At 37.5% G+C, this 19,503-nt stretch overlaps 1 protein-coding gene across 3 annotated transcripts; it reads left to right on the forward strand.

Annotated features, from left to right (window-relative positions):
- Positions 1 to 106: 106 nt before the first annotated feature.
- Positions 107 to 17,757, forward strand: INPP5K (inositol polyphosphate-5-phosphatase K). 3 transcript variants are annotated; one of them, XM_080563423.1, is made up of 13 exons: positions 118 to 304; positions 2,794 to 2,901; positions 3,590 to 3,698; positions 6,670 to 6,786; positions 7,117 to 7,289; positions 8,170 to 8,281; positions 8,849 to 8,958; positions 9,557 to 9,583; positions 11,282 to 11,474; positions 11,727 to 11,864; positions 12,393 to 12,476; positions 13,823 to 13,927; positions 14,999 to 17,757. In XM_080563423.1, the coding sequence occupies exons 1-13, from the start codon at positions 270 to 272 to the stop codon at positions 15,095 to 15,097; spliced, it is 1,410 nt and encodes a 469-aa protein (XP_080419549.1). In that variant the 5' UTR covers positions 118 to 269; the 3' UTR covers positions 15,098 to 17,757. The 3 variants fall into 3 exon arrangements, with proteins under 3 accessions (XP_080419550.1, XP_080419549.1, XP_080419551.1); XM_080563424.1 differs by lacking the exon at positions 9,557 to 9,583 and having other exon boundaries at positions 107 to 304; XM_080563425.1 differs by lacking the exons at positions 118 to 304; positions 2,794 to 2,901; positions 3,590 to 3,698 and adding an exon at positions 4,236 to 4,359.
- The last annotated feature ends 1,746 nt before the right edge of the window (positions 17,758 to 19,503 follow it).

Genomic DNA, 19,503 nt, shown 5'->3' on the forward strand with positions numbered 1-19,503 from the left:
GCAGCGCGGGGCCGCAGCGCGACCTCGGGCCTCGCACAGAGGCCGGCCCCGCTGCCGCAGTCCTCCCGGGCGCCTGGCGGCGTCGCCGCGGCCCCTTCCCCGTGCTCCCGCCCCGTCACGGGGCCCGATGGGCGCGGCAACGGCCGCCCGGCGGCTGAGGGGAGGGAGGAGGAGGGAGGGAGGCAGCCGGAGGGAGGCCGAGGGCGAGGCCGGGGGCTCCCCCGTGCCCCCCCTGCTGCGCGTCCCTGACTGGAGCCGTGGCGGCGGGGATGGAGCCCGCGGGGCCGGCGCTGAGGGGACTGAGGTGAGGGGGGGGGGGGGGCGCGGGACCGAGCGCGGCTTCTCGGGGGGTTGGAGAGAAAACAGGGGAGGCTTTGCGGAATTACCTCAGAATTAGCGAAACCTGCGGTTCTGCTCATTACCGGGGGTGTTAGGCTGCTTGGCGAGGTTACGTGGTCACATGAAATAGGGAAGAAAAGCTGATTCTCTGGGCTGAAAGCCGTGGTGCCCGGCGCGCCTCAGTGGGTATTGTTTGGGTCCTGGGGATTTTTGGGAGACCTACTTAGCGTTTAATGAGGGCAAAAACCCACTGCGCTTGCTGGTAACATGTCAGGTGTCTTAAATTCTCAACTCGTGAGGAGGGAAGAGCTCGAGTAGATCTTTAGCTTCTGCTCTTAACGTTGTTTTTTATGTTGCGACTTCTTTGAAGATAAGTTGTGGTGGCACAACCGGTGACGGCACGCATTTGGTTGAATAAATATTCTACGTAAAAGGGATTTGAATAGCTGTCTATAACAGGAAAAATAGTTTAAAAAAAAAAAAAACAACAACCAAACAGAAACATTTACTCACAGATCTTAAAGCCACATTACCATAGTATAAAGAATTCTCTGCTGTTTGATCGTTGCAGGGATCAGTGACACCAAATGCCCTCAATAGTTTGCTCATTTTGGAGAGTGTGTTTGCAGAAGGCGTGCTTGGCACCGAAGTACGTAACTATTGAAAGTCTCCGTAATAGTTTGGGCAGTACTGTACTGTTCCTTTGGTGAAGGATTTGTGGTATCAGGTGAAAACTGGGGTCGCTGCAGCCTTCCCTCCTCACTGTGGGCAGTGCCTCTGGGGTCTTGTGAGGTAGTAGGGAGCATCTGTAGGGCTTTAGGGTTGTGTAATGCTAAAGGTTGTTTGCAGGTTCATTTGCGTTCCTCACTATTAAGTTTTTGTTGCAGATGTAGTTGTGACCTGCAGTGAAACTGAATTTTCATTCAAGGATGTTCTTGTCATTTGTACAAATATTTTTTTTCCTTTGGTGTAAGTTCTAGCACTGCAGCCTTTACTCATGTTCTCATTAGTAGTGTGGAAACTGGGCACTTTGAGGAACTTAATTTCTGTCAATAACAATTGACATTAATTCAGTTTTGTTTTCTCAGATAATTGTCTGAAGTTATTAACTGGGGGAGTTCCCGGGTGGTATCTCTCTTTGATGGCAGAGTGAGATCTGCAGCATGCAGACTTTTGTGGATCACTGAGTTTGTGTGGGATGCAAGGTCACTTTCCATCTCTTCCACATATATCGTGTGTCACCTTGATTAGGCAGTTGATTGGGGCATAAAAATATTGCCATAAGGGGTATAGTGGTAAGTTTCATTATTTAGCTATCCAGCAGTGTTTGCAGGGTTCAATAAGATGAATGGAAAATTAACAGCTTAGTGTTTTTTAAGGCTGACATGTAACAAGATTGATGGTAAAGCAAATCCATTTTTAGAAGTTCTGATATTGAAATCACCATCTTAAAAATATATATATATATAAATAGACAAGTCCTATGGCATATAAATGTTTCTGATAGTGCTTAAGGGGACAGCAGGTTTGCTTGCTTTTGGTCAAAACTATGTAGTTGTACGCTTGGAAGCTGGAGATTACGTTTCCACTAACCTGCAGATAGAGGCACAGAGGCACATGATTGATTCAAACCAACAATAACTTCTTTTAAATCGTGAGCTTACAGAATTAGCCACATTAAATCTATTAGGAAGAAACAATTTGGTGTGTGAGGTAGGATGTGGTTGCAGCTTTTGTAACAAGCTATTGAGCGTGGTGGTAATGCTACAGGTTTTTTTTCAGCATTGCCGCATCTACTTTTGTCCTTTTGCATTAGAAGCAATGCTGAATTTCACATGAGTGAAAACCTGATCTGGAAGACCCTTAGCCATCTGTTTCTTTTGTACTCAGGATTTGAATGGGATAGTTCTTCAGAGCATAGTTATTCTTTTCTTTTGAGCAAATGGCATCCTTCGGTAGTGAAGATGCATTTGAAGATTCAGCAGCCCTCTCCCTACATGATTTAGAAAGCCTGCACAACCTCCGCAGCCGGTCCGCGAGTTTCAGCAGCACAGGGTCCAGCAGCCGCTTGCAGCTCCGTCAACGCGTGGCCCAACTTATGGCTTGCGTAGAGGATATCAGCTCAGATGATGAAATTCATGAAGAAGTGTCTCGCACTCTAGATGAAGCTTTCCTTATCTGGGGGAAAAAGCTGAAGGAGAAGTGGCAAGAATTCAGGTTTTGCTCCCTCTAGTTGATCGGTTTTGTGTTTTGGTTTTGGTTGGTTTTGTTTTTTTTTGGTTTGGTTTTAATGCAAGCCAATAAACAGATTTCAGATTGATGAACAGTGACAGAAAATCTTTATTTTCTGTAGATAGAAATCCTGTGGGGAAAGTAGGTGCTTGTAGAGTTACCTATTCATCTTTAAATTTTAGCAGTGGTTTTGTATGATTTTGTTTGTCTGTTTGTTTGTAGACTGCACTTAGTTACTTGGAATGTGGGCACAGCTTCTCCACCTCCTGATGTCACTAGTTTACTTCAGCTCAACTCACTGGGCCCAACTATGGATATGTATGTTATAGGGTAAGTATAAGTTCAAGAACTTGCTTTTTAAGTCTATTGCAAAACTGCAAAGTTTCAGCAGCTTGCTGTTGGTTTCGGGAAGACTGTACAGTGTGAGTTGCCACCCAGAAGGTGGTTTAATACTAAACTTAGCAGAAGGTGAAGACTAGAATTAGTGACTTAGAACAGAGATGATTTATAGCAAGAGAATCTTCTCTCCTTTCTGTTGTTTCATGATACACTAGAGAATAACTTTTTTCTAAACACACAAATTAAAACGTATTTTGGCTGCTGTTTTTCTTTGTTGGCACATAGAGCATATTCCTTGTGATATGAAAGTTATCCAAACTTCAGTGTGTTTTGAAAAAAAATTGCAAGGTCATTATGCACAGTCCGACATGTTTTCCAAACTCAATTGAAATTTTTGAAGACCTGAAAGTCATGTTATTTGTTATAATATATCCTAACGTTGCCTTAAACTGACTTCAACTTTAAACTGACTTGGTGTTTATAAGCTCCTTTAACTTTGTTTTTCTCACTGTGGTAGACCTGTGGATGGGTTAAACCGCTTACAATTGAGAAACAGAACAGCAGTAAGAAACTTTAGACTTTATGCTGGGAGAGGTCTGTTGTGATCTGCGTTCTGATAAGGTTATATGAATTCTGTCAAAACCAGGTGGTACGGGGAGAGTAATCTTGATGTGTTCAGTTTACAGGAGGTGAACTCAAGAATCACAAATTTTTTGTCTGACTTGGCATTTGATGATCCCTGGAGCATTTTTTTCATGACTGTGTTGTCTCCATTGGGGTATATCAAGGTAATTGTTTACATTTCACAAATGTTACAGCAGTGAAGGAAAACATCTTCTCTAGCTCCATTTATGCATATTTTTGTCTCAAACTCATTCCTCTCCATAGAAGATAAGTTGGTGTTTTTTGCACGTATTAGTCATTTCCATATGTAGGTGAATGTTAGCAATAATTCTCTGACACACTTGTGTTTTCTTGCTTTATTAATAAAGGCATTTAAAAATGTTCTCTATTATTAATAATCTGCTTAATTGTAGCAGTAAAAATTCAACTTTAAATTTATTCATTTCTCATTTTGGAACAGTTGGGAAGTTTTGATGGAAGCCCAGCTGATAAACAGCGAGAAGTTGTTCAGATGCACTGGCAATGGCCAGTTTAATTGCTGTAGAAGCATATGATGAATTAAATAAACACTCCTGTCATAATGAGAATACATTCTCAAGGAACAGAGTCATGAAGTTTACTCAAAATTAAATGTGATGTAAACATAACACTCAACAGCGTATTTCCTGTGGCCACAATATCTCTATCTCTCTCTTATTTGTAGAAATTTTTTTTGCTCTGTGCAGTATTGGGGAAGTGTATTGTGATGCTTCTAAGGTAGTCTGCTTAAGTACCTGCTTTCACTATAACTGTCCCAAGCAATGGCAGTGATTTTCGTTAAGATTGGTAAGGTTTCTTCTTTTTTTTTCCCCTCAACTTATTTTCAGGTGAAAATAGATTACATATATGTAAAATGGGATTTTAGCACGGTATACAGATCATTCTGAAGACTTTATTTCAATTGAAGACCTAGAACATCGTATAGTAGCTTAAATGGCAGGATTTTTTGGTAATACGTGGGGCATAAGGTCAGCTAAAGTACTGGCTGTTTTGGTAATGGGAATAGTAATGTAGGAGGATATCCTGAATTTCCCTAATAAGTAGATATTAAAAGCCTTTTGAATGTTTTACTGGTTTTCTAAATTGGGCATTGTTTCAGGGGTAATTTTGCTGAGTTTATTATCTGCATGTTAATCAGACTCAGTAGTTATGCAATTCTTTTAACTGTAATTAAACAAAACAAAGAACCTATTGGGAATTAATAAAAAAGGAAAAAAGCATAGTTCATTCTAGCGTAAGTCACTGCTGATGGCGATTCAAAATCCATCTGCAGGCTGATGTTCAGGACGTGTGTGCAGCTAAATAGAATTCCCAGTGGCATGCATGGTTGATCTTGAATTCTAATTTATAAATGCAGCACTTTGGACACACTGAGGAATGCATGCTGCCACCTAATGGTTTTCAGCAGGACTGGATTAGCTCTAATAATGAGAGGAGAACTAGGTCATTGACATGTCTTTCATGTTACTGGCAGGCCAGGTCAAAATCAAAACAGGCAGTTAGGAGAGATCACGCTAGGACTCATCTGGGAAGTTGGCTGATTTAGAGAGGAGCAGTCGCCTGTTGTGTGCTGAACTGTGACGAGGTTGGGTGTAAGGGGCTATTAGTCATCCTTGGGCATCCTGTCCCCTCAATAATAGGGTCTGTTTCCACAGAGTGAGGTTGGTTGGGATTGGTCAGTTCTTTCACAATAAACAGAATTACATTCCCTCTATCAAAGGTTTTTACTTAATTGGGCACTACGTATCAGTGTAAGTTACACTAGTTCCGGCAGAGGAGAGGTCCGTTGTCTTTTGATGATCAAGACCTGTAGAGCGAAGAGGTGTCATAGTCATCTATAGATCTTGAGGAATGTCTGGGGAACAGCACAGGGCAGATTTAAATGTAGCAAATAGACCCTGAACTTGGGAGAACAGGAAGAGTTGAGCTCCTGGACCAGGTCTCTCTTTACTCAATGTGGTCTATAAAGGGACTGAAAGATACTGTATATCATTTAACAAAATTTTGGAAAGGAGAATAATGTCTCATTGGATACAAATAGTTGTTATCTAGTAACTGTGATTCATCATTTCAATACACTGTTTAGTATTTTATTGGGTTCAAGGACAATGAAAATGGTAACGTGTGTTCTCAAATCACTTAACTGTGTAGATGCGGAGGCAAAGAGTGAAGGAATTCTGTAGTAAAATTTGGGCTCAGTTGATATACTTCTGCAGTTCTATAGTCAGTGTTAATAATGGGTTTTATTCTTATGTAGTCTTTCTCTAAGTTCATCCAGCTCAAAATTGAACAATTTCAATGTGCATTTTAAATTGAATCATTATCATTAAAACAAATGCTGAGTTTTGTGTCTTTTGCCAGGGACAACATAAAGTTAAAATTCATAAATTTTGACAATCGTCTTCGTTAGACTGTCTTCACAAAAAAAGAAAGCCCGAACCAAACATACCTTAAATGTATCTTGAAGCTGAAATAGCATCTAATGTGCTATATGAGCATCTTTGCCTTGGAAGTGTTCAGTACATCATTTTTTAAAGGAATAACAGGCTACTAAGATACTCCTATTTACAGCTTGCTGTTTTTGCAGATGCCTAGAAGCAACTGCCATGCCTGTTAGGTGTTGTAATAGGATTTAGAGTGATCAGTTATGTGCCGAAGGATGTTGCAGTTTGAAAAATTTGCTTCTGTCAGAGAACTTGTAGGTGTGCAGTATTATAAAACAGGTGAAAAATGAAGGATTTGGTTCTTCATGAACAGGATGCTCAGAGAGAAATGAGGCTACTGAGGAAGAATAAAGGTCTTTAGAAATGTTTTGACAAATACATTTTGGGGTCAACCTCAAGTTTGCAATATAATACACTAATGTTAATTAAGAGATTCATCAAAAATTTGTTTATGAATAAGTCTACCGTAGGAACATATGCTTCACAGCACTGAAATGTGTCTGCATGTACGATGTCCCAGTACTGATGCCAGGCTTGGCAAAGGGATTGCATGATTTCTGCTCTGGCATTCCTTACCTAACAGCTCCTGTGAAGTACATCCAAGGAGTTCCAAATTGCTCTCTGGAAACGACCATTTTGTATCTTTTTCCAGCTCTCCTCCGTTCGCATGCAGGGACTGCTACTTCTGATCTTTGTGAAGCACGTCCACCTTCCTTTCATCCGGGACATTCATACCCACTACACACGCACAGGCCTATATGGATACTGGGTAAAGAAACAACTGAGATTTGATTGCCTTGGTTACTTGTGCTTATGATGCTGTGCGCCTCTAAATGGTTTCGTGGCGGGAGAGAGGGTATATGGCTTACTTAAAAATGAATAAGCAGTGAGACTCAGTTGTTTGAACCTGGTATGCAAACGTGTAGCACAGACCATAATATTTTACCAGTTTATTAGCTGATATACAACAACCTATGTAGGAAGAAATTGTATTAATTAAAATCTAAATAGCAAGATTTAATTTTTTTAGATGTTATTAACTGTTGTGTTTGCAGTTGTTGACTGTGGTTTTAGAGAACATTAATTTTCTGTGTTCCAGGGGAATAAAGGAGGAGTCACCATTCGCATGTCCCTCTATGGTCATACAGTTTGCTTCATGAACTGCCATTTGCCAGCACACATGGAGAACACGGAGCAACGATTGGATGACTTTGAAAAAATTCTGGAAATGCAGTTTGAAGGAGAGAATATTCCAAGTACCTTGGACCATGAGTGAGTTGTTCTGACTCTATTCTGTCTATATTGTTTTTATCTGTTAAATGGTAGACTCATGCACCAAAGAGTTTGGGTTTTGGAGTTTTTATGCATCGTTTTTATTTTAAATGCCTTTTCAGCATTAATCCTGAATATTGGGAGGCCAGGCTGAAAAAGCTGACTTGAAGGGCTGAAGTCTATTTTGCCAGACTGTTCTCTTCCAATCCTGAAGAGAAGAGGCTGGAAATGCCAGAGGCTGGAGAGCTTTAGAAGCTAAAGCTCATTTATACCAAAAATGGTCTAGATCACTATTAAATGTTTATTTTCCTCCCATTTTTGGAGGAGATTTGTGTTGTTATGTTTTGGGATGTTTTTATTCCTGTTAAAATTCTAGTATCTAGCTGAGGGCTTCTCTGCCTTTAAATCCTTGATTGATGATTTCTGTAGTTATATGAATTACGCTTACCTCAAGTGTCTCGCCATTTCTTTCAACATTTTTTTATTAAATTATTTGTATATTTCATTGTTTTCATGTGAGAATTCCCCACGTAATGCTGGAGTCTAAGGATTATAATAGAACTATTTAAAAATGAGTTGAGACAAAATGCTTTAGATGTTTTTTGTTTTTTGTTTTTTTATACCCATAAAACTACCAGGCCAGATAAAGTGATATTTCATATCTATTCTAGATTTAATTGTTAATGACTTCATTAAAATTATGTAAATATATATGACACAGCTCTCAAATCATTAGTTTTCATGTCCTAGTATGTGTTTGATATTTCTATTTAATGTGTTTCATTTTCTTGATAGTGCCTGTTGAATTCTTCCCTCGTGAGTTTATGAATTTCTACAAATCTTCTGCCTGCGTGTGGTTTTTTGTTTGTTTTGTTTTTAGCGTTCTCTTCTGGTTTGGAGATTTGAACTTCCGGATAGCAGATTATGGCATACATTTTGTCCGAGAATCAATAAATAACAAGCGTTACAATTTGCTGTGGGAAAAGGACCAGGTATGTTGTATTAATTAGTTGTGTTTTTTAAATTACTTTTATTATTATTTTTAAATTAATACAAACACGCCGTAGTAATTAACGTTAGTTCTTGAGTTTCTCATTTCTATTAAAAACACAAATTCAGAGTAGTCTTGAGGTGGAACAGATCTATCTGTTTGCTCTTTCATTTCTGTCATAAACCTCAATTAATTACAAACTTTTTCTTCTTTAGTTTAATTTCTTACTCATTTACAGTGCTTGTGTATTACTGAAGCTTTCTTTGAACTTCATGGCTTGTGAATTGTTTCTCACATTAATTTCTCCTCCTTTTTTTCTGCTCCCAAGAATTGTTTTTAAGAGACTCTTATTCTGGCATTTGATTAGAACTGCTACAAAACTTTTAAATAGATTGTGTCAAGAGTTCTGGCAGTAACAAAGAGACACTTCTGAATTTACTTTTCCAAACATCTTGTACTGACTGAGATGTTGAATTCTTCTTGGAAAATGCTTTCTCTGTTCCTTTCCCAATTAACTTTTAAGCTCCGATTTTTAAATGTAACTAAAAGTTGCTTTTTATTTCTGCAGTTAAATATGGCAAAAAAGAAGGAAGCATTTCTTCAGGAATTCATAGAGGGTCCTCTGCAGTTTAAACCCACCTACAAGTTTGACCTTTATTCAGATGTATATGATACAAGGTAAAAGCGCAGTAAGATTTGTTCAGACATGGAGTATTACAACATGGTACTCGAGTAATATATAGCTTTGCTAAACAAACTTAAATTTCCTGAACGTGCTAGTTAACTGAAGCTGTTGAGCTATTCTGATAGGCTCATTCAGTGGACAAATCTGAACATTTCTGAAGAAGCCTGAGCCTGCTGCTTGCACGAGAGGAGTAGAAGTGAAAAGAGTGAAAAAAGTGAAAAAGAAAGCCCAGCTTTCTTTTTGGAAAGACTAGACTAACAGGATAAACTAGTACTTGTTTAATTTTTTTTTGTCTTTAATACTATAATCATCCTTTGATTATCAGAAATAAGCAAAAAGGAAGAGAGTAATCATCTGCATTTTTTGTTTGCCTTCTCTACGTAAGCATTTTATTTGATACTGCTTGCATTAGAAAATAAATGCAAATGTGTCTTTGTAAATAATTTTAAGTTGTAAAATGGAGTAGCTTAAGTTTCCAAAGGTTTTCTCTGGCACTGAAGTTTGTTGTTAAATATAAATCTTATGTTTCAAGAGAAGGACAAGTTTCTGTCCAAACAGGGGTTTTGTACTGATCTTTTTCTTTATTTCCAGAGAGCAGAAGTCCCTGTTTTGGTTTAAGTAAGAAGATAACCTTCTGGATTTCATAGATTTGTAAATATTTCAGAATCAAAACAATGCTCCTTCTGAGCTTTTGATTTGATTTTTGTGAAATATTTGAAAATCAGATGACAGCTGATTTTCTTCAGGATTTTCTGAACCTGTCTGAAAGCTGTAGTGTTATCTACTCTGCTGTTGCACTTAATCTTGGAAGTTTATTCGTTTGGATCCAAAAAGACCTTTTGCTCTCTAACTGAGCATAAAGCGAGATACTGGGACTGGTGATAAATCCAGTTAACAAAAAAATATGCATAAAAATCCAAACCTAGAAATTCTAAGGATGATTCACAGCCTAATAGTCTGTGTTGGCTTACTTAAAGAACAGAATGTATGCTTATGCATACCGTGTGCTTTCTGCTGTTGCTACCAGAGGTATTCTGGTTGGAATGGGGGCATGATCAGTAGATCTCAAGACACTTGGGTCTTTTGAGCATCCCCAAAAAGTGTGCTTCACATTTTGATGCTTTTTCTATGTGGATTTTGAGTTTTTTCTTTCCCACCTAGTATGCCATTTTCTCTAAAATAGTGAGTGTATTAACTTAAGCTGTTCTTTTGATATTTTCTTGCACAGCAGAGCAGACATATGGCAGCTCATAAAGATTTCTGTCGGTTTATGTAATTACTGGAGTGAGCGGGATATAGCCCCTTAGTCATTTAAAATCTTTCCACCTTATTAAAGGTGAGTCAGACTTGTATATGGGAAGGGGTAAAACAAAAATATGTTGAATATTGAACTAAATGGCATTCCCAGTTTGTGATGATTTTGATATTAAACTGACAGTTTTCCTTACACATCCTGCTCATTAACTTTTATGATTCAATCTAGTCCATTCTAATTCCTCTTCCATAGGGTATGATCTTTTCTCCATTTCAATTTGAAGTGATACATCCATACAGAGAGTTGCTGTTAAGTCTTCCTCCCACTACAGAGAGAACCACCGAAGGCTCATGTCTTCTGTTGTTATTGATATGGTATAAAAGGAAACTCTGAATTATGATTGCAGTTTGATATACAGTACAGTCACAGGCACAATTTTATTGATTACAGGATTTTTATAGCCTCTTGTTATGGGACAGCAATGGCTTGTGCAGACTTGGAATACAGACTAGTGCAGGTTAGAGGAAAGTATTGCTGTGTCACATGTGATTAATATAAGTTACCTAAGTTTGTCCAAATTCAGTTTTTAAAGTAAACTTGTTCTCAAAATTTTTCAATAGTTTCAAATACCATTCAGACTCTTCCCACATCTTCCTTAAGTTTATGCCCCTTTCCTCAGACTGACCATACATTTGAAGCTTAGGGCAGTTGTTGAATCATCTCAACGTTCTTGCATGTTCTTATGGAGTGTATTAGGAGAAAGTATCATTTCCTGTACGAAGCTGACTAACCCATTGGAATGCCCTTCTCCCATTCATTTTACTCCTCTCTCAGAAACCTATGAAATTTATCTCCAGTACATGGAGTTGCATTCAAATTGAGGAATCCATGGTGGTAAAGCATGTTGAACAGAGCTGTAAAATGAAGCTTGGATATGATTACCTTCTTATATTAATATGCATCTGACAGCCTTTCAACTATGAGTAGATTTTGCACACTATTTTTAGCTTTTCGCAACTGTTTTTTCTTCTCATTTCACTTTTATACTTTCATTTGTGTAGCGAGAAGAAAAGGAAGCCAGCATGGACTGATAGAATTCTTTGGAGAGTGAAAAATCTCTGCCAGCATGCATCAAAAGAAGGCGAATTCTCCGAAGAAGAACAGACAATTTCTGTTACGTTGAATAACTATATCAGTCATATGAGCTACGGCATCAGCGATCACAAACCTGTTACAGGAACTTTTGGGCTTGAGGTGATGTCCCCCTTGTTGTTTAAAAAAGAAAATTGTTTTTCTAAGTCTTGCCTTACAGAAGCTGTTTTTCTATACATTGTAAATCTTAATCTCTGTGTTTCATTCTGATTAAAGTGAAGGCAGCAAGTTGCTTTCAGGTTGTTTCCATTTGTTTAAGAGTACTGCAGCAGGTGTGGCAGAGAATAGAAAAAGAACAACTGAAAGAAAAACAAAAACAGACTTGCCTGACTTTAAATTTTGCTCTCTCTCTAGCTGAAGCCTCTTCTAACAGATCCTTTGATCACTCTGAATCCTGAGGGTGAGTGGAGTGCAGAGCATGATGTTCTAATCCGCTATTCTGCAGTGCCTGAATTCCCAAGCAGCGCTTGGGACTGGATTGGACTCTTTAAGGTAACATTCCTGCATCGTGGCTCTTTAATGAAGATGGTGGACATGACAGGAAGAGAGAGTCTTCTGGCGTAGGATATTGTGATTCTTGCTAGTGGAAAACTTTCCAAAATAGTCTTGTATTCTTGATTGCTGGTAGTTCCTGTATGTGAGAGTTTAGTTGCCTCTCAAGATGACTGTGAACTTTTACACATTCTTTTAATTCTCTGCTAAAATAATGTGGTGATGTACATGAGTAAAATGGTTGTCAGAAGCTGTGAAATGGAATTGCCTTCCCTTAATGCTTATGGTTCAAAAGATTTATGCAGGAGAGAGAACAAATGAAAGGAAGTCAGTGAAAGGGTGTGACAACAGGCATTCCCTCCCTCTTAGAAATTAAAGATATGTGCCAGCCCCAAAATGTTTTGATCCTAAATGTAAAGTATTTTAGCTGCTGCAGTGTATAACCATGCCTCTCACATCTTTGAGTTTTCCATGTGATACGTTTTTTGTTTCCTCCAGAAAGCTGATGGTTCACATCTCTCTTTGCAGGTGGCTTTCAGGCACGTGAATGACTATGTTACTTATGCTTGGGTAGAAGATGATGAAATTTCTTCTAACAAGGACAGCAAACAAGTAAGCCAATTTGTTTCTTTCTACTGTAGTTTCTTACAGAGCAGTATTCAAGGATCTCTTTGTTCCATATCCCCTTCTTCTGGGTTTTGTTTCCTCCAATTTCCCAGTCAAACCTTTCTGGGAATGATATTATTGTTTAAAATACCTCTTCTAAGTCGTTTTAATTTTCAGATAGTCCAGCATATGTTCTCAGGTGTTATCATGTGCCTTAAAGTAACTGATGAAAAAAATTATGCCTGTAGTCTCTTTTGATTTTATTAAAGGCTACAATCATTTTTATTTTGTTCTATTTCTGCCACTGAAATATGTAACTGGCCATTTTTTCATCTGATTGTCAAAGTTTCTCAATGTATCTTAAATATTTATTTTATGATTTTTTCATTACAACTGTACGTACTTTAATTTGACTAACACAATTAGTTCCAGATGTCAAATACAGCTACAGATTAGCGCTTCTTAGACTTTTCTTCTTTTTGGCTGCTAAGTGTTTTGGCCTCTTTTTAAAAACTGCTCTGTTAAATAGCTTTCTAGTTGTGATAACAAAGCAATTTTAAAAAAATAATAATAAATAAATAATAAAAATAATAAATTAATTATTTATATTTATATTATTAATAAATAATAATAAATAAATAAATAATTTAAAAAATAATTAAAAACTATTTTGCATACAAATGACCTGTTTCCAGAGGTATTTTGCTGAACAAACAGGAATTTAAATTTAATTTCAGGGGCAAAGTGGAAAGATGGATGAGACTTCCCAGACAATAATGGAAAGCGGTTGTTTCTTGTTATAGGTTAACATCACGTTTATAACAAGAGCACAAATTGTCTTGTACTCGAGAGTCAGTATTCTGACTCTCAAAATTTCTCTGGCATCATGCGTTCATATTACTAAGCTTAAAAATCTAAGCACTGTTAACGTTGTTGTAGCAGGGTATTGTGGGCTGCAGTTCAGGATCCGTGAGTCCTTAGGATAGTACAAAACGGAGGTGGTGTGGCTGTTTCATGTAACACCTGGTCATTGCCACCAGGAGGCAGTTCATCTCCCTCCTTGCTGCTTGTGTGGCCTTGCCGCTTCCCTTCTAACAACTCTTTCTTCTCACATCTTGCTGAACCAAGGCAGCTTGCTAACATGGTGAAGGATATTCACTTTTCTCTTCCTGGCTTTTCAGATGGTTTCCTGAATTATTTCTTTGCTCATCCTTTTTAGCTTATGTTTAAAAATTTGCTTATAAGCAGCAAGTACTGAATTTTATGATTTCCTGAAAGGCAGAGACTACTTTTTGAAAGTTGTTTTCTCTGTGGAAATTACCCTTTGCCCCTGTTCTTATTTTTGTTGACAGATTTACATGAGTGCTGCAGAAATACCTGATACAGGAGGAGAATTTTTGCTGTGTTACTACAGCAATAATTTGCAGGCAATAGTTGGTATCAGCCAGCCTTTTCAGGTAATACATTTGGAAGCTTTGATTAACTTTGACTGGGATTTTTACTTCTTTTGCTTTCATATGCATCTGAACATAGGTGTGTGCAACTGGGTTAATTCCACGGGAGATGGCAGCAGCAGTAATTGCAAAAAAGGGTATGTGCTGGCTAACAGCCAGTAAAAGAATTTGCTGATATTCTAAAAGATTCTAAGTAGCTATTATTGCAGCACGTTGTTCTAATGAAATAAGGCAGCTCTCTCTCATCTTTCATTTTTTTTGGAACTTCATGCTCTGCCAGTTAGGTCCCTGCTTTCCGTAAAGATGAGAACTCAAATGCTGCCAAGTTTCTGACAGATCGTGAGTGAACTTTTTCTGCTCCCTTCTGTGGCAGGTTTGCACGGAAGTGCTTCCTGTATCACTTAAATTAGGGAAAGACAGGGCAGTTGGAATTCAAGTTATTTGTTTAACAGGCTTTGTTTAATTTCCGGAAGGTTAACTTAACCTTTACAGAGCAGATGAAGTGACCAATTGTCGCTTCTCTTTGCCAAAATCATTTTGTTTGTGAGTTATTTCCCTTGCTGCCATGCTAACGTGTTGTGGGATGGCTGGAATGAAGTTCTATGTTGTTGTTGGATGAAGGGGGTTTTAGAAGGCTGTGACACTCTGTTACCGTAAGAGATACAGTAATGAAACTTGCTGAGCTGGCTGGTAAACCTCAGTGATACTGTTCATCTTTTTCTTATCTATTGGTAAAAAGTATTACAGAGTCCAGTATTTCAGCTGTCTCTGAGCTTAAAATCTGCTACAAACTCTGCAGCATAGTTGTCACTTCTGTGTGAATACAACACACCGTATAAATATAATAAACTAGGTCATTTATAGGATACCTTTCTTTTTCCATGATGCTTAATGTTTTTATCTTATTAATGTTTTAATAGATTTGTAAAGCTTCATAATTTCTGCATATATGCATTTTTTTAAATTATTTTTTATCAAGTATGCAGCATATCTTTATATGATGGTATATTGATAGTATTTAGAAACACTGTGTTGCCCTATTTCTTATTTTTTTAACTATTGTTTTTCTTCTAGATTCAGCCAAATAGCACATTAATAGAAAAGGATCTGGCACAGGAAGAGAACAGTTGGATGCAAACACCTGACAATCTGGAATCGCATAATGAGTTCTGAAGTCAGAAGGGGCATTCAGTGGTCCTGATTCAGGCGTCAGATGATTCTTTATGTCTTAGTGATTATAAGCTTTTACTCTTAGAAGATGGAGTAAGGCAGTGCAAGTAAGACAGGTAGGGCTGTTTGGGAACTGTGTAAGCTCATAGAAGGTAATTTATTGTGGAAGCATTTTTACTGATACAGTGAGAGTAACTCTTACATTAGATAGGAACTGTAAAAAACAGCACCTAATGAATGCTGTGTGATTTAAGATGATAGATGCTTTTAATCCAGTGACTTAACCTGAGTAAGTTGCATTCTGTAATAGATTTTTAGGACTGTTTTGTTTCTTTTTTTTTTTTGCAGAGGATATTTTTATTTACAATACAATATTCACTAAGCTGTAACCACTTAATCACTGATTTCAAGTTTTTTAGTTTAAATGAAGTTATTTAAAAATTATTTATTAGATATAGCTATCTAGCTTATTTTAAAAAAAATATTTGACTTTTAAATGTAAGCTAAGTACCTTTTGGGAAACACATGTGGTAATAAGTCACAGAAAAACATAATATTTGGAGCGTGTAAATTTTCCTTCTGTAGTACATCCTTTTTCTTCATGCCTTGCTGATACCTGTTTGTAAGATTTTTCATTTCTGATTTTTCATTTCTAATTTTTCCAGATTGAGATACTTTTATTGAAACACACTTTTCCTGTTTTGTTTTGGGGGTAGATTCTTCTTTTACAGAACAGTTCATCAATTTGCCTATGCCTTTTCTCCCTCTGATTATTTTTTTTTTTAAAGTAAAAATACTTTTATGTTGGTCCCTGGCTCAGAGTTAAGCAGAATCTCAAAATTTCTGGAAGCAATAGCTTCATTTGAGAAATGCTTTAGCATAGGTGGGCAGTTCATAGCTCATAAAGCACTTGTTGACAAAGAGCTACTGAACGTGCTAACCCTGCCTCTTCTCTGCTGTATCATATTTATAAAGCTAAAGACATAGTTCATCCCTGATACTATTAGGCTACATTATTGTTACACATACTACAGAGTGACATGAATTATAAATGGGAAATTTAGTGGAATGAGTTTTGTTCTATAGCGTAATCTGTGCTACCAAAAATTGTGGAAGTCTTTCACTTCTAGCAATCAGTCTGCAAAATTTCTTTTCCTAGTGGTGCTTAGACTTGAATGTATCCTGTGCACTTGAGGGTGGAGGTAGAATAAGAAAGATCAAGTACTTTTAAAAACCTGAAAGGTAGTTAGCTTTAGAAATGGTTTTATTGGTTGATGAGGAAAGGGAGGTCTTTGGAAAGGATTTGGAAGAGATACCACCATTCCACAGAATCTCAGATTTCAGTGACAGAAAAGAGCACTTGTTAGTCTCCATGTTCTAGACACAGCTTTGAGTTACCTACTGTGTATGGTAAGTAAAGTTAGTTGCTAATCACTGTCTTGTTGGTTATGGATGGAAAAGAGAAAATTTGGCTCAAGTGAAAGAATGAAGCAAAGGATGCTGCTGGTGGTGTGTTTATTTTGCTTCAGAACTGAGTGGTTTCTATTTTATTCTTATAGTCTTAGTTATTTCTGTTAGGATTCTTTTGCGATAGGAAGTGTACACCTGGATGTGAAATTTCTTTCTCAATTGCTTCCTTATGTCATTCACTGTATAAAAAACCTTCTGGGGTCCCAGGGTCTTTGTATATTGTGGAAACTTTAACATGGGTGAACTGGTTAGATTGTTGCAGTTTGGGGTTTAAGAGCACCTAGCCTCTGTAAATTTCAGTTAGTTGTATCTCAACTAATGCTCAGTATTGGGAAATATTTCCAGTTGTAAGTAGGGAGGGCAGGTTCAGAAAGATCCTGTGTTCATTGCATGGATTAAAACCGCCTTAAGGTTTACAGTTGACATTCCTATTATACTTTGGAACAATATTAGAAACCATTTTCACATTTGTAGCAGTCTTACAAGAATTTGTGTTGCACTAAATCTTTCAGATGTGTGACTTTTCATGGCAGTTACAGCATCAGACAAATCCCTACTGAAGTGCAAATAACTTGCAGGTTTTGAGTCGTTAATGTTTCTGTTTTTTCTTGTGTAACTGTAATACCATACTCCATGCAAGGAGATTCCCATGGAGAGCTCAAAGAACTGTGGTCTTTGAATTCCAGACCATAGCTGGTGATTTATTGTGGACCAAGATCCAGTTTCTTCTAATCAGGGTGCATCTGCCATTCACGAGCAGCTCAGAGGGGGAGCCATACAGCCGCTTTACATGGGCGAGAAACCCAAGCTCCTTAATGTTGTATGAGAACTGATAACTCTCTCAATCACTGGAGACAGAAGCTGCATTTTGTAAGCTAATCCTTTGCACCACAGGACTTCACTGAAAATGCCCACAGCAGCTGCGATTGAATCTGATCGTGTGTTAGGAAGATGCTGCACAGAACTGTATACTTCTTTAAGATTATGCACACAGTAGCAGTTTTGTTTACTACTGTTACCTATGGTAGCTTTTCAAACTATTCCATGATCTGTAATGATGCAATTTCTAATGAAATTTATCTTTTTTTTAAAAGCACCTTTGATTGGATGTTATGGTCACTGGAAATGTTTTTATACTCATGTGTTTTCTTTTCATGTATGACTAAAATAAATCCTGGCAGTGAAGTGTTCTACATGGCCTCGATTAAATTGAGAACAAAGACATTGGCTTGGGTGGAGAGAATCGATTCCATGCATGGTACCCTTTCTCCAAGAAACTCTGGTGATGTTTAATGTGCACATACAGTAGTATTTTAGAATGGAAATATGTCACTAATAACATATGTGGTAGGGCTTTGGACTGAAACAGAAGGCCAAAGGCAAATACTGCTTTTCTTTTGGATAAAGCAGATTGATCTAAAAAGACTTTTTTTTCCCCTGTAAATGAGGCTAGTGTTAAATGAACTTAAATGATGCTGTAAGCATCTGTTTTGAATTTTCTCCCCCCTCCCTAGAAAAGGTATCTTAATACAAAATTCATCTGAAGTAGTTGCATGTTTAAACTGTTGGGGAAAAAAAAGGTCCTCTTGCTTTTTTATTCCACCCGTAGGACATAATTTCAGTAATATTGAATTGCAGAGCACATGTTGGTAACAAAGGAGAACTAGCTTACTTGGTTGACAACTATTTTTTTTTTCTGTTAGAAACTTAGCACTTGCTTGGTTCAAAATCTTTATTTCAGGAGATTGAACCTGCTTTCATTCAATTTGACCTATCCTTTCTGTCTACTCTCTGTCTATACCAGTGGAGTTATGCATGCTTACACAGGGACACAAGTTTGTATGTGGTGGTTTTCTGCGTTGTTGTTGTTTGTTTGTTTGTTTTCCCTGAGAAGATGTATACAGCTGTGTTTTGGAAATTCTTCCCTAAATGAAGTTCTGTACAGAAGATTCATAGTTTGTTTGTTTATATTAATGTTATCCACAATACTTCTCATCATCAGTTTTCAGTATTTCCTCTTGTTCACAACACTGGGAACTTCTCTGATCAACTTGGGGCCTGGTTTGTTTAGTAAGACAAATTGTCTGTGATTTAGGCTTTTTTAGTTCTCATTATTAATTTTGGAAATTACTTTTATGCTGTCAATAATGCTTTCAAACGGTGACGTTTAGTCTTGTCCCATACAGACGTCTGTATTATTTGTGATCAAAGTACTATATTTTCTGGTGAGAGTATTTTGAATCTAACTTGCATATTTGTTTCCACAATTCCTCTATTACACAGTGTCTTCAAAATTGACTTAACTGGTTTCTAGCTGGATAGAAGAAAAAAGGCTGATGGGGAGGAGTTGGATGAATGACAGTTGACAATAACACAGTTAAAGAGAAGAATTGGAGTGCTGTCTTAGCCAAGGGAAACAATGAAAAAAAGGGGTCAGTAACAGTTGCTACTCGTGAGGCATCCCTAGATCTATTAGAGTTCTCACTTCTCATTCCCTGAAACTTTGGTTTCAATATTTTCCCTGTAAAAATGCTCAAACCACTTAAAATGCTTCCTTAGCATTTAAGAACAGGTTCTACTAAATCGACTTTTTCACAGGTTATGTAATTTGAGATATTTTTTCTTTGTGAAAAGTTTCTTACATTATACTTTATATTTTAACTTTCTGTATTTTTCATGTACGTTTGCTACCAAATTGCTTCCTTCTAAAGGTAACTTCACAATTCCCTGCTGTTAGAGAATTTATTTTAAAATATGAAATATGTCTACTGAGGAGTGTTTGTCAGTATAGCCTTATTTAACTTCCTTATACCTCTGATTCCTAACCAACCTCAGGATACGCAGTATATCATTGCACATAGATAGTACAGCTCTGTGTAAACAGGAAATATTTCGAAGATGTCTTGCGTGTTTGTTAGACCCTAAAAATACCTTCTGAT

This window comes from Anser brachyrhynchus (genome assembly GCF_964034855.1).
Source record: "Anser brachyrhynchus genome assembly, chromosome: 20".
NCBI lineage: Eukaryota > Metazoa > Chordata > Aves > Anseriformes > Anatidae > Anser > Anser brachyrhynchus.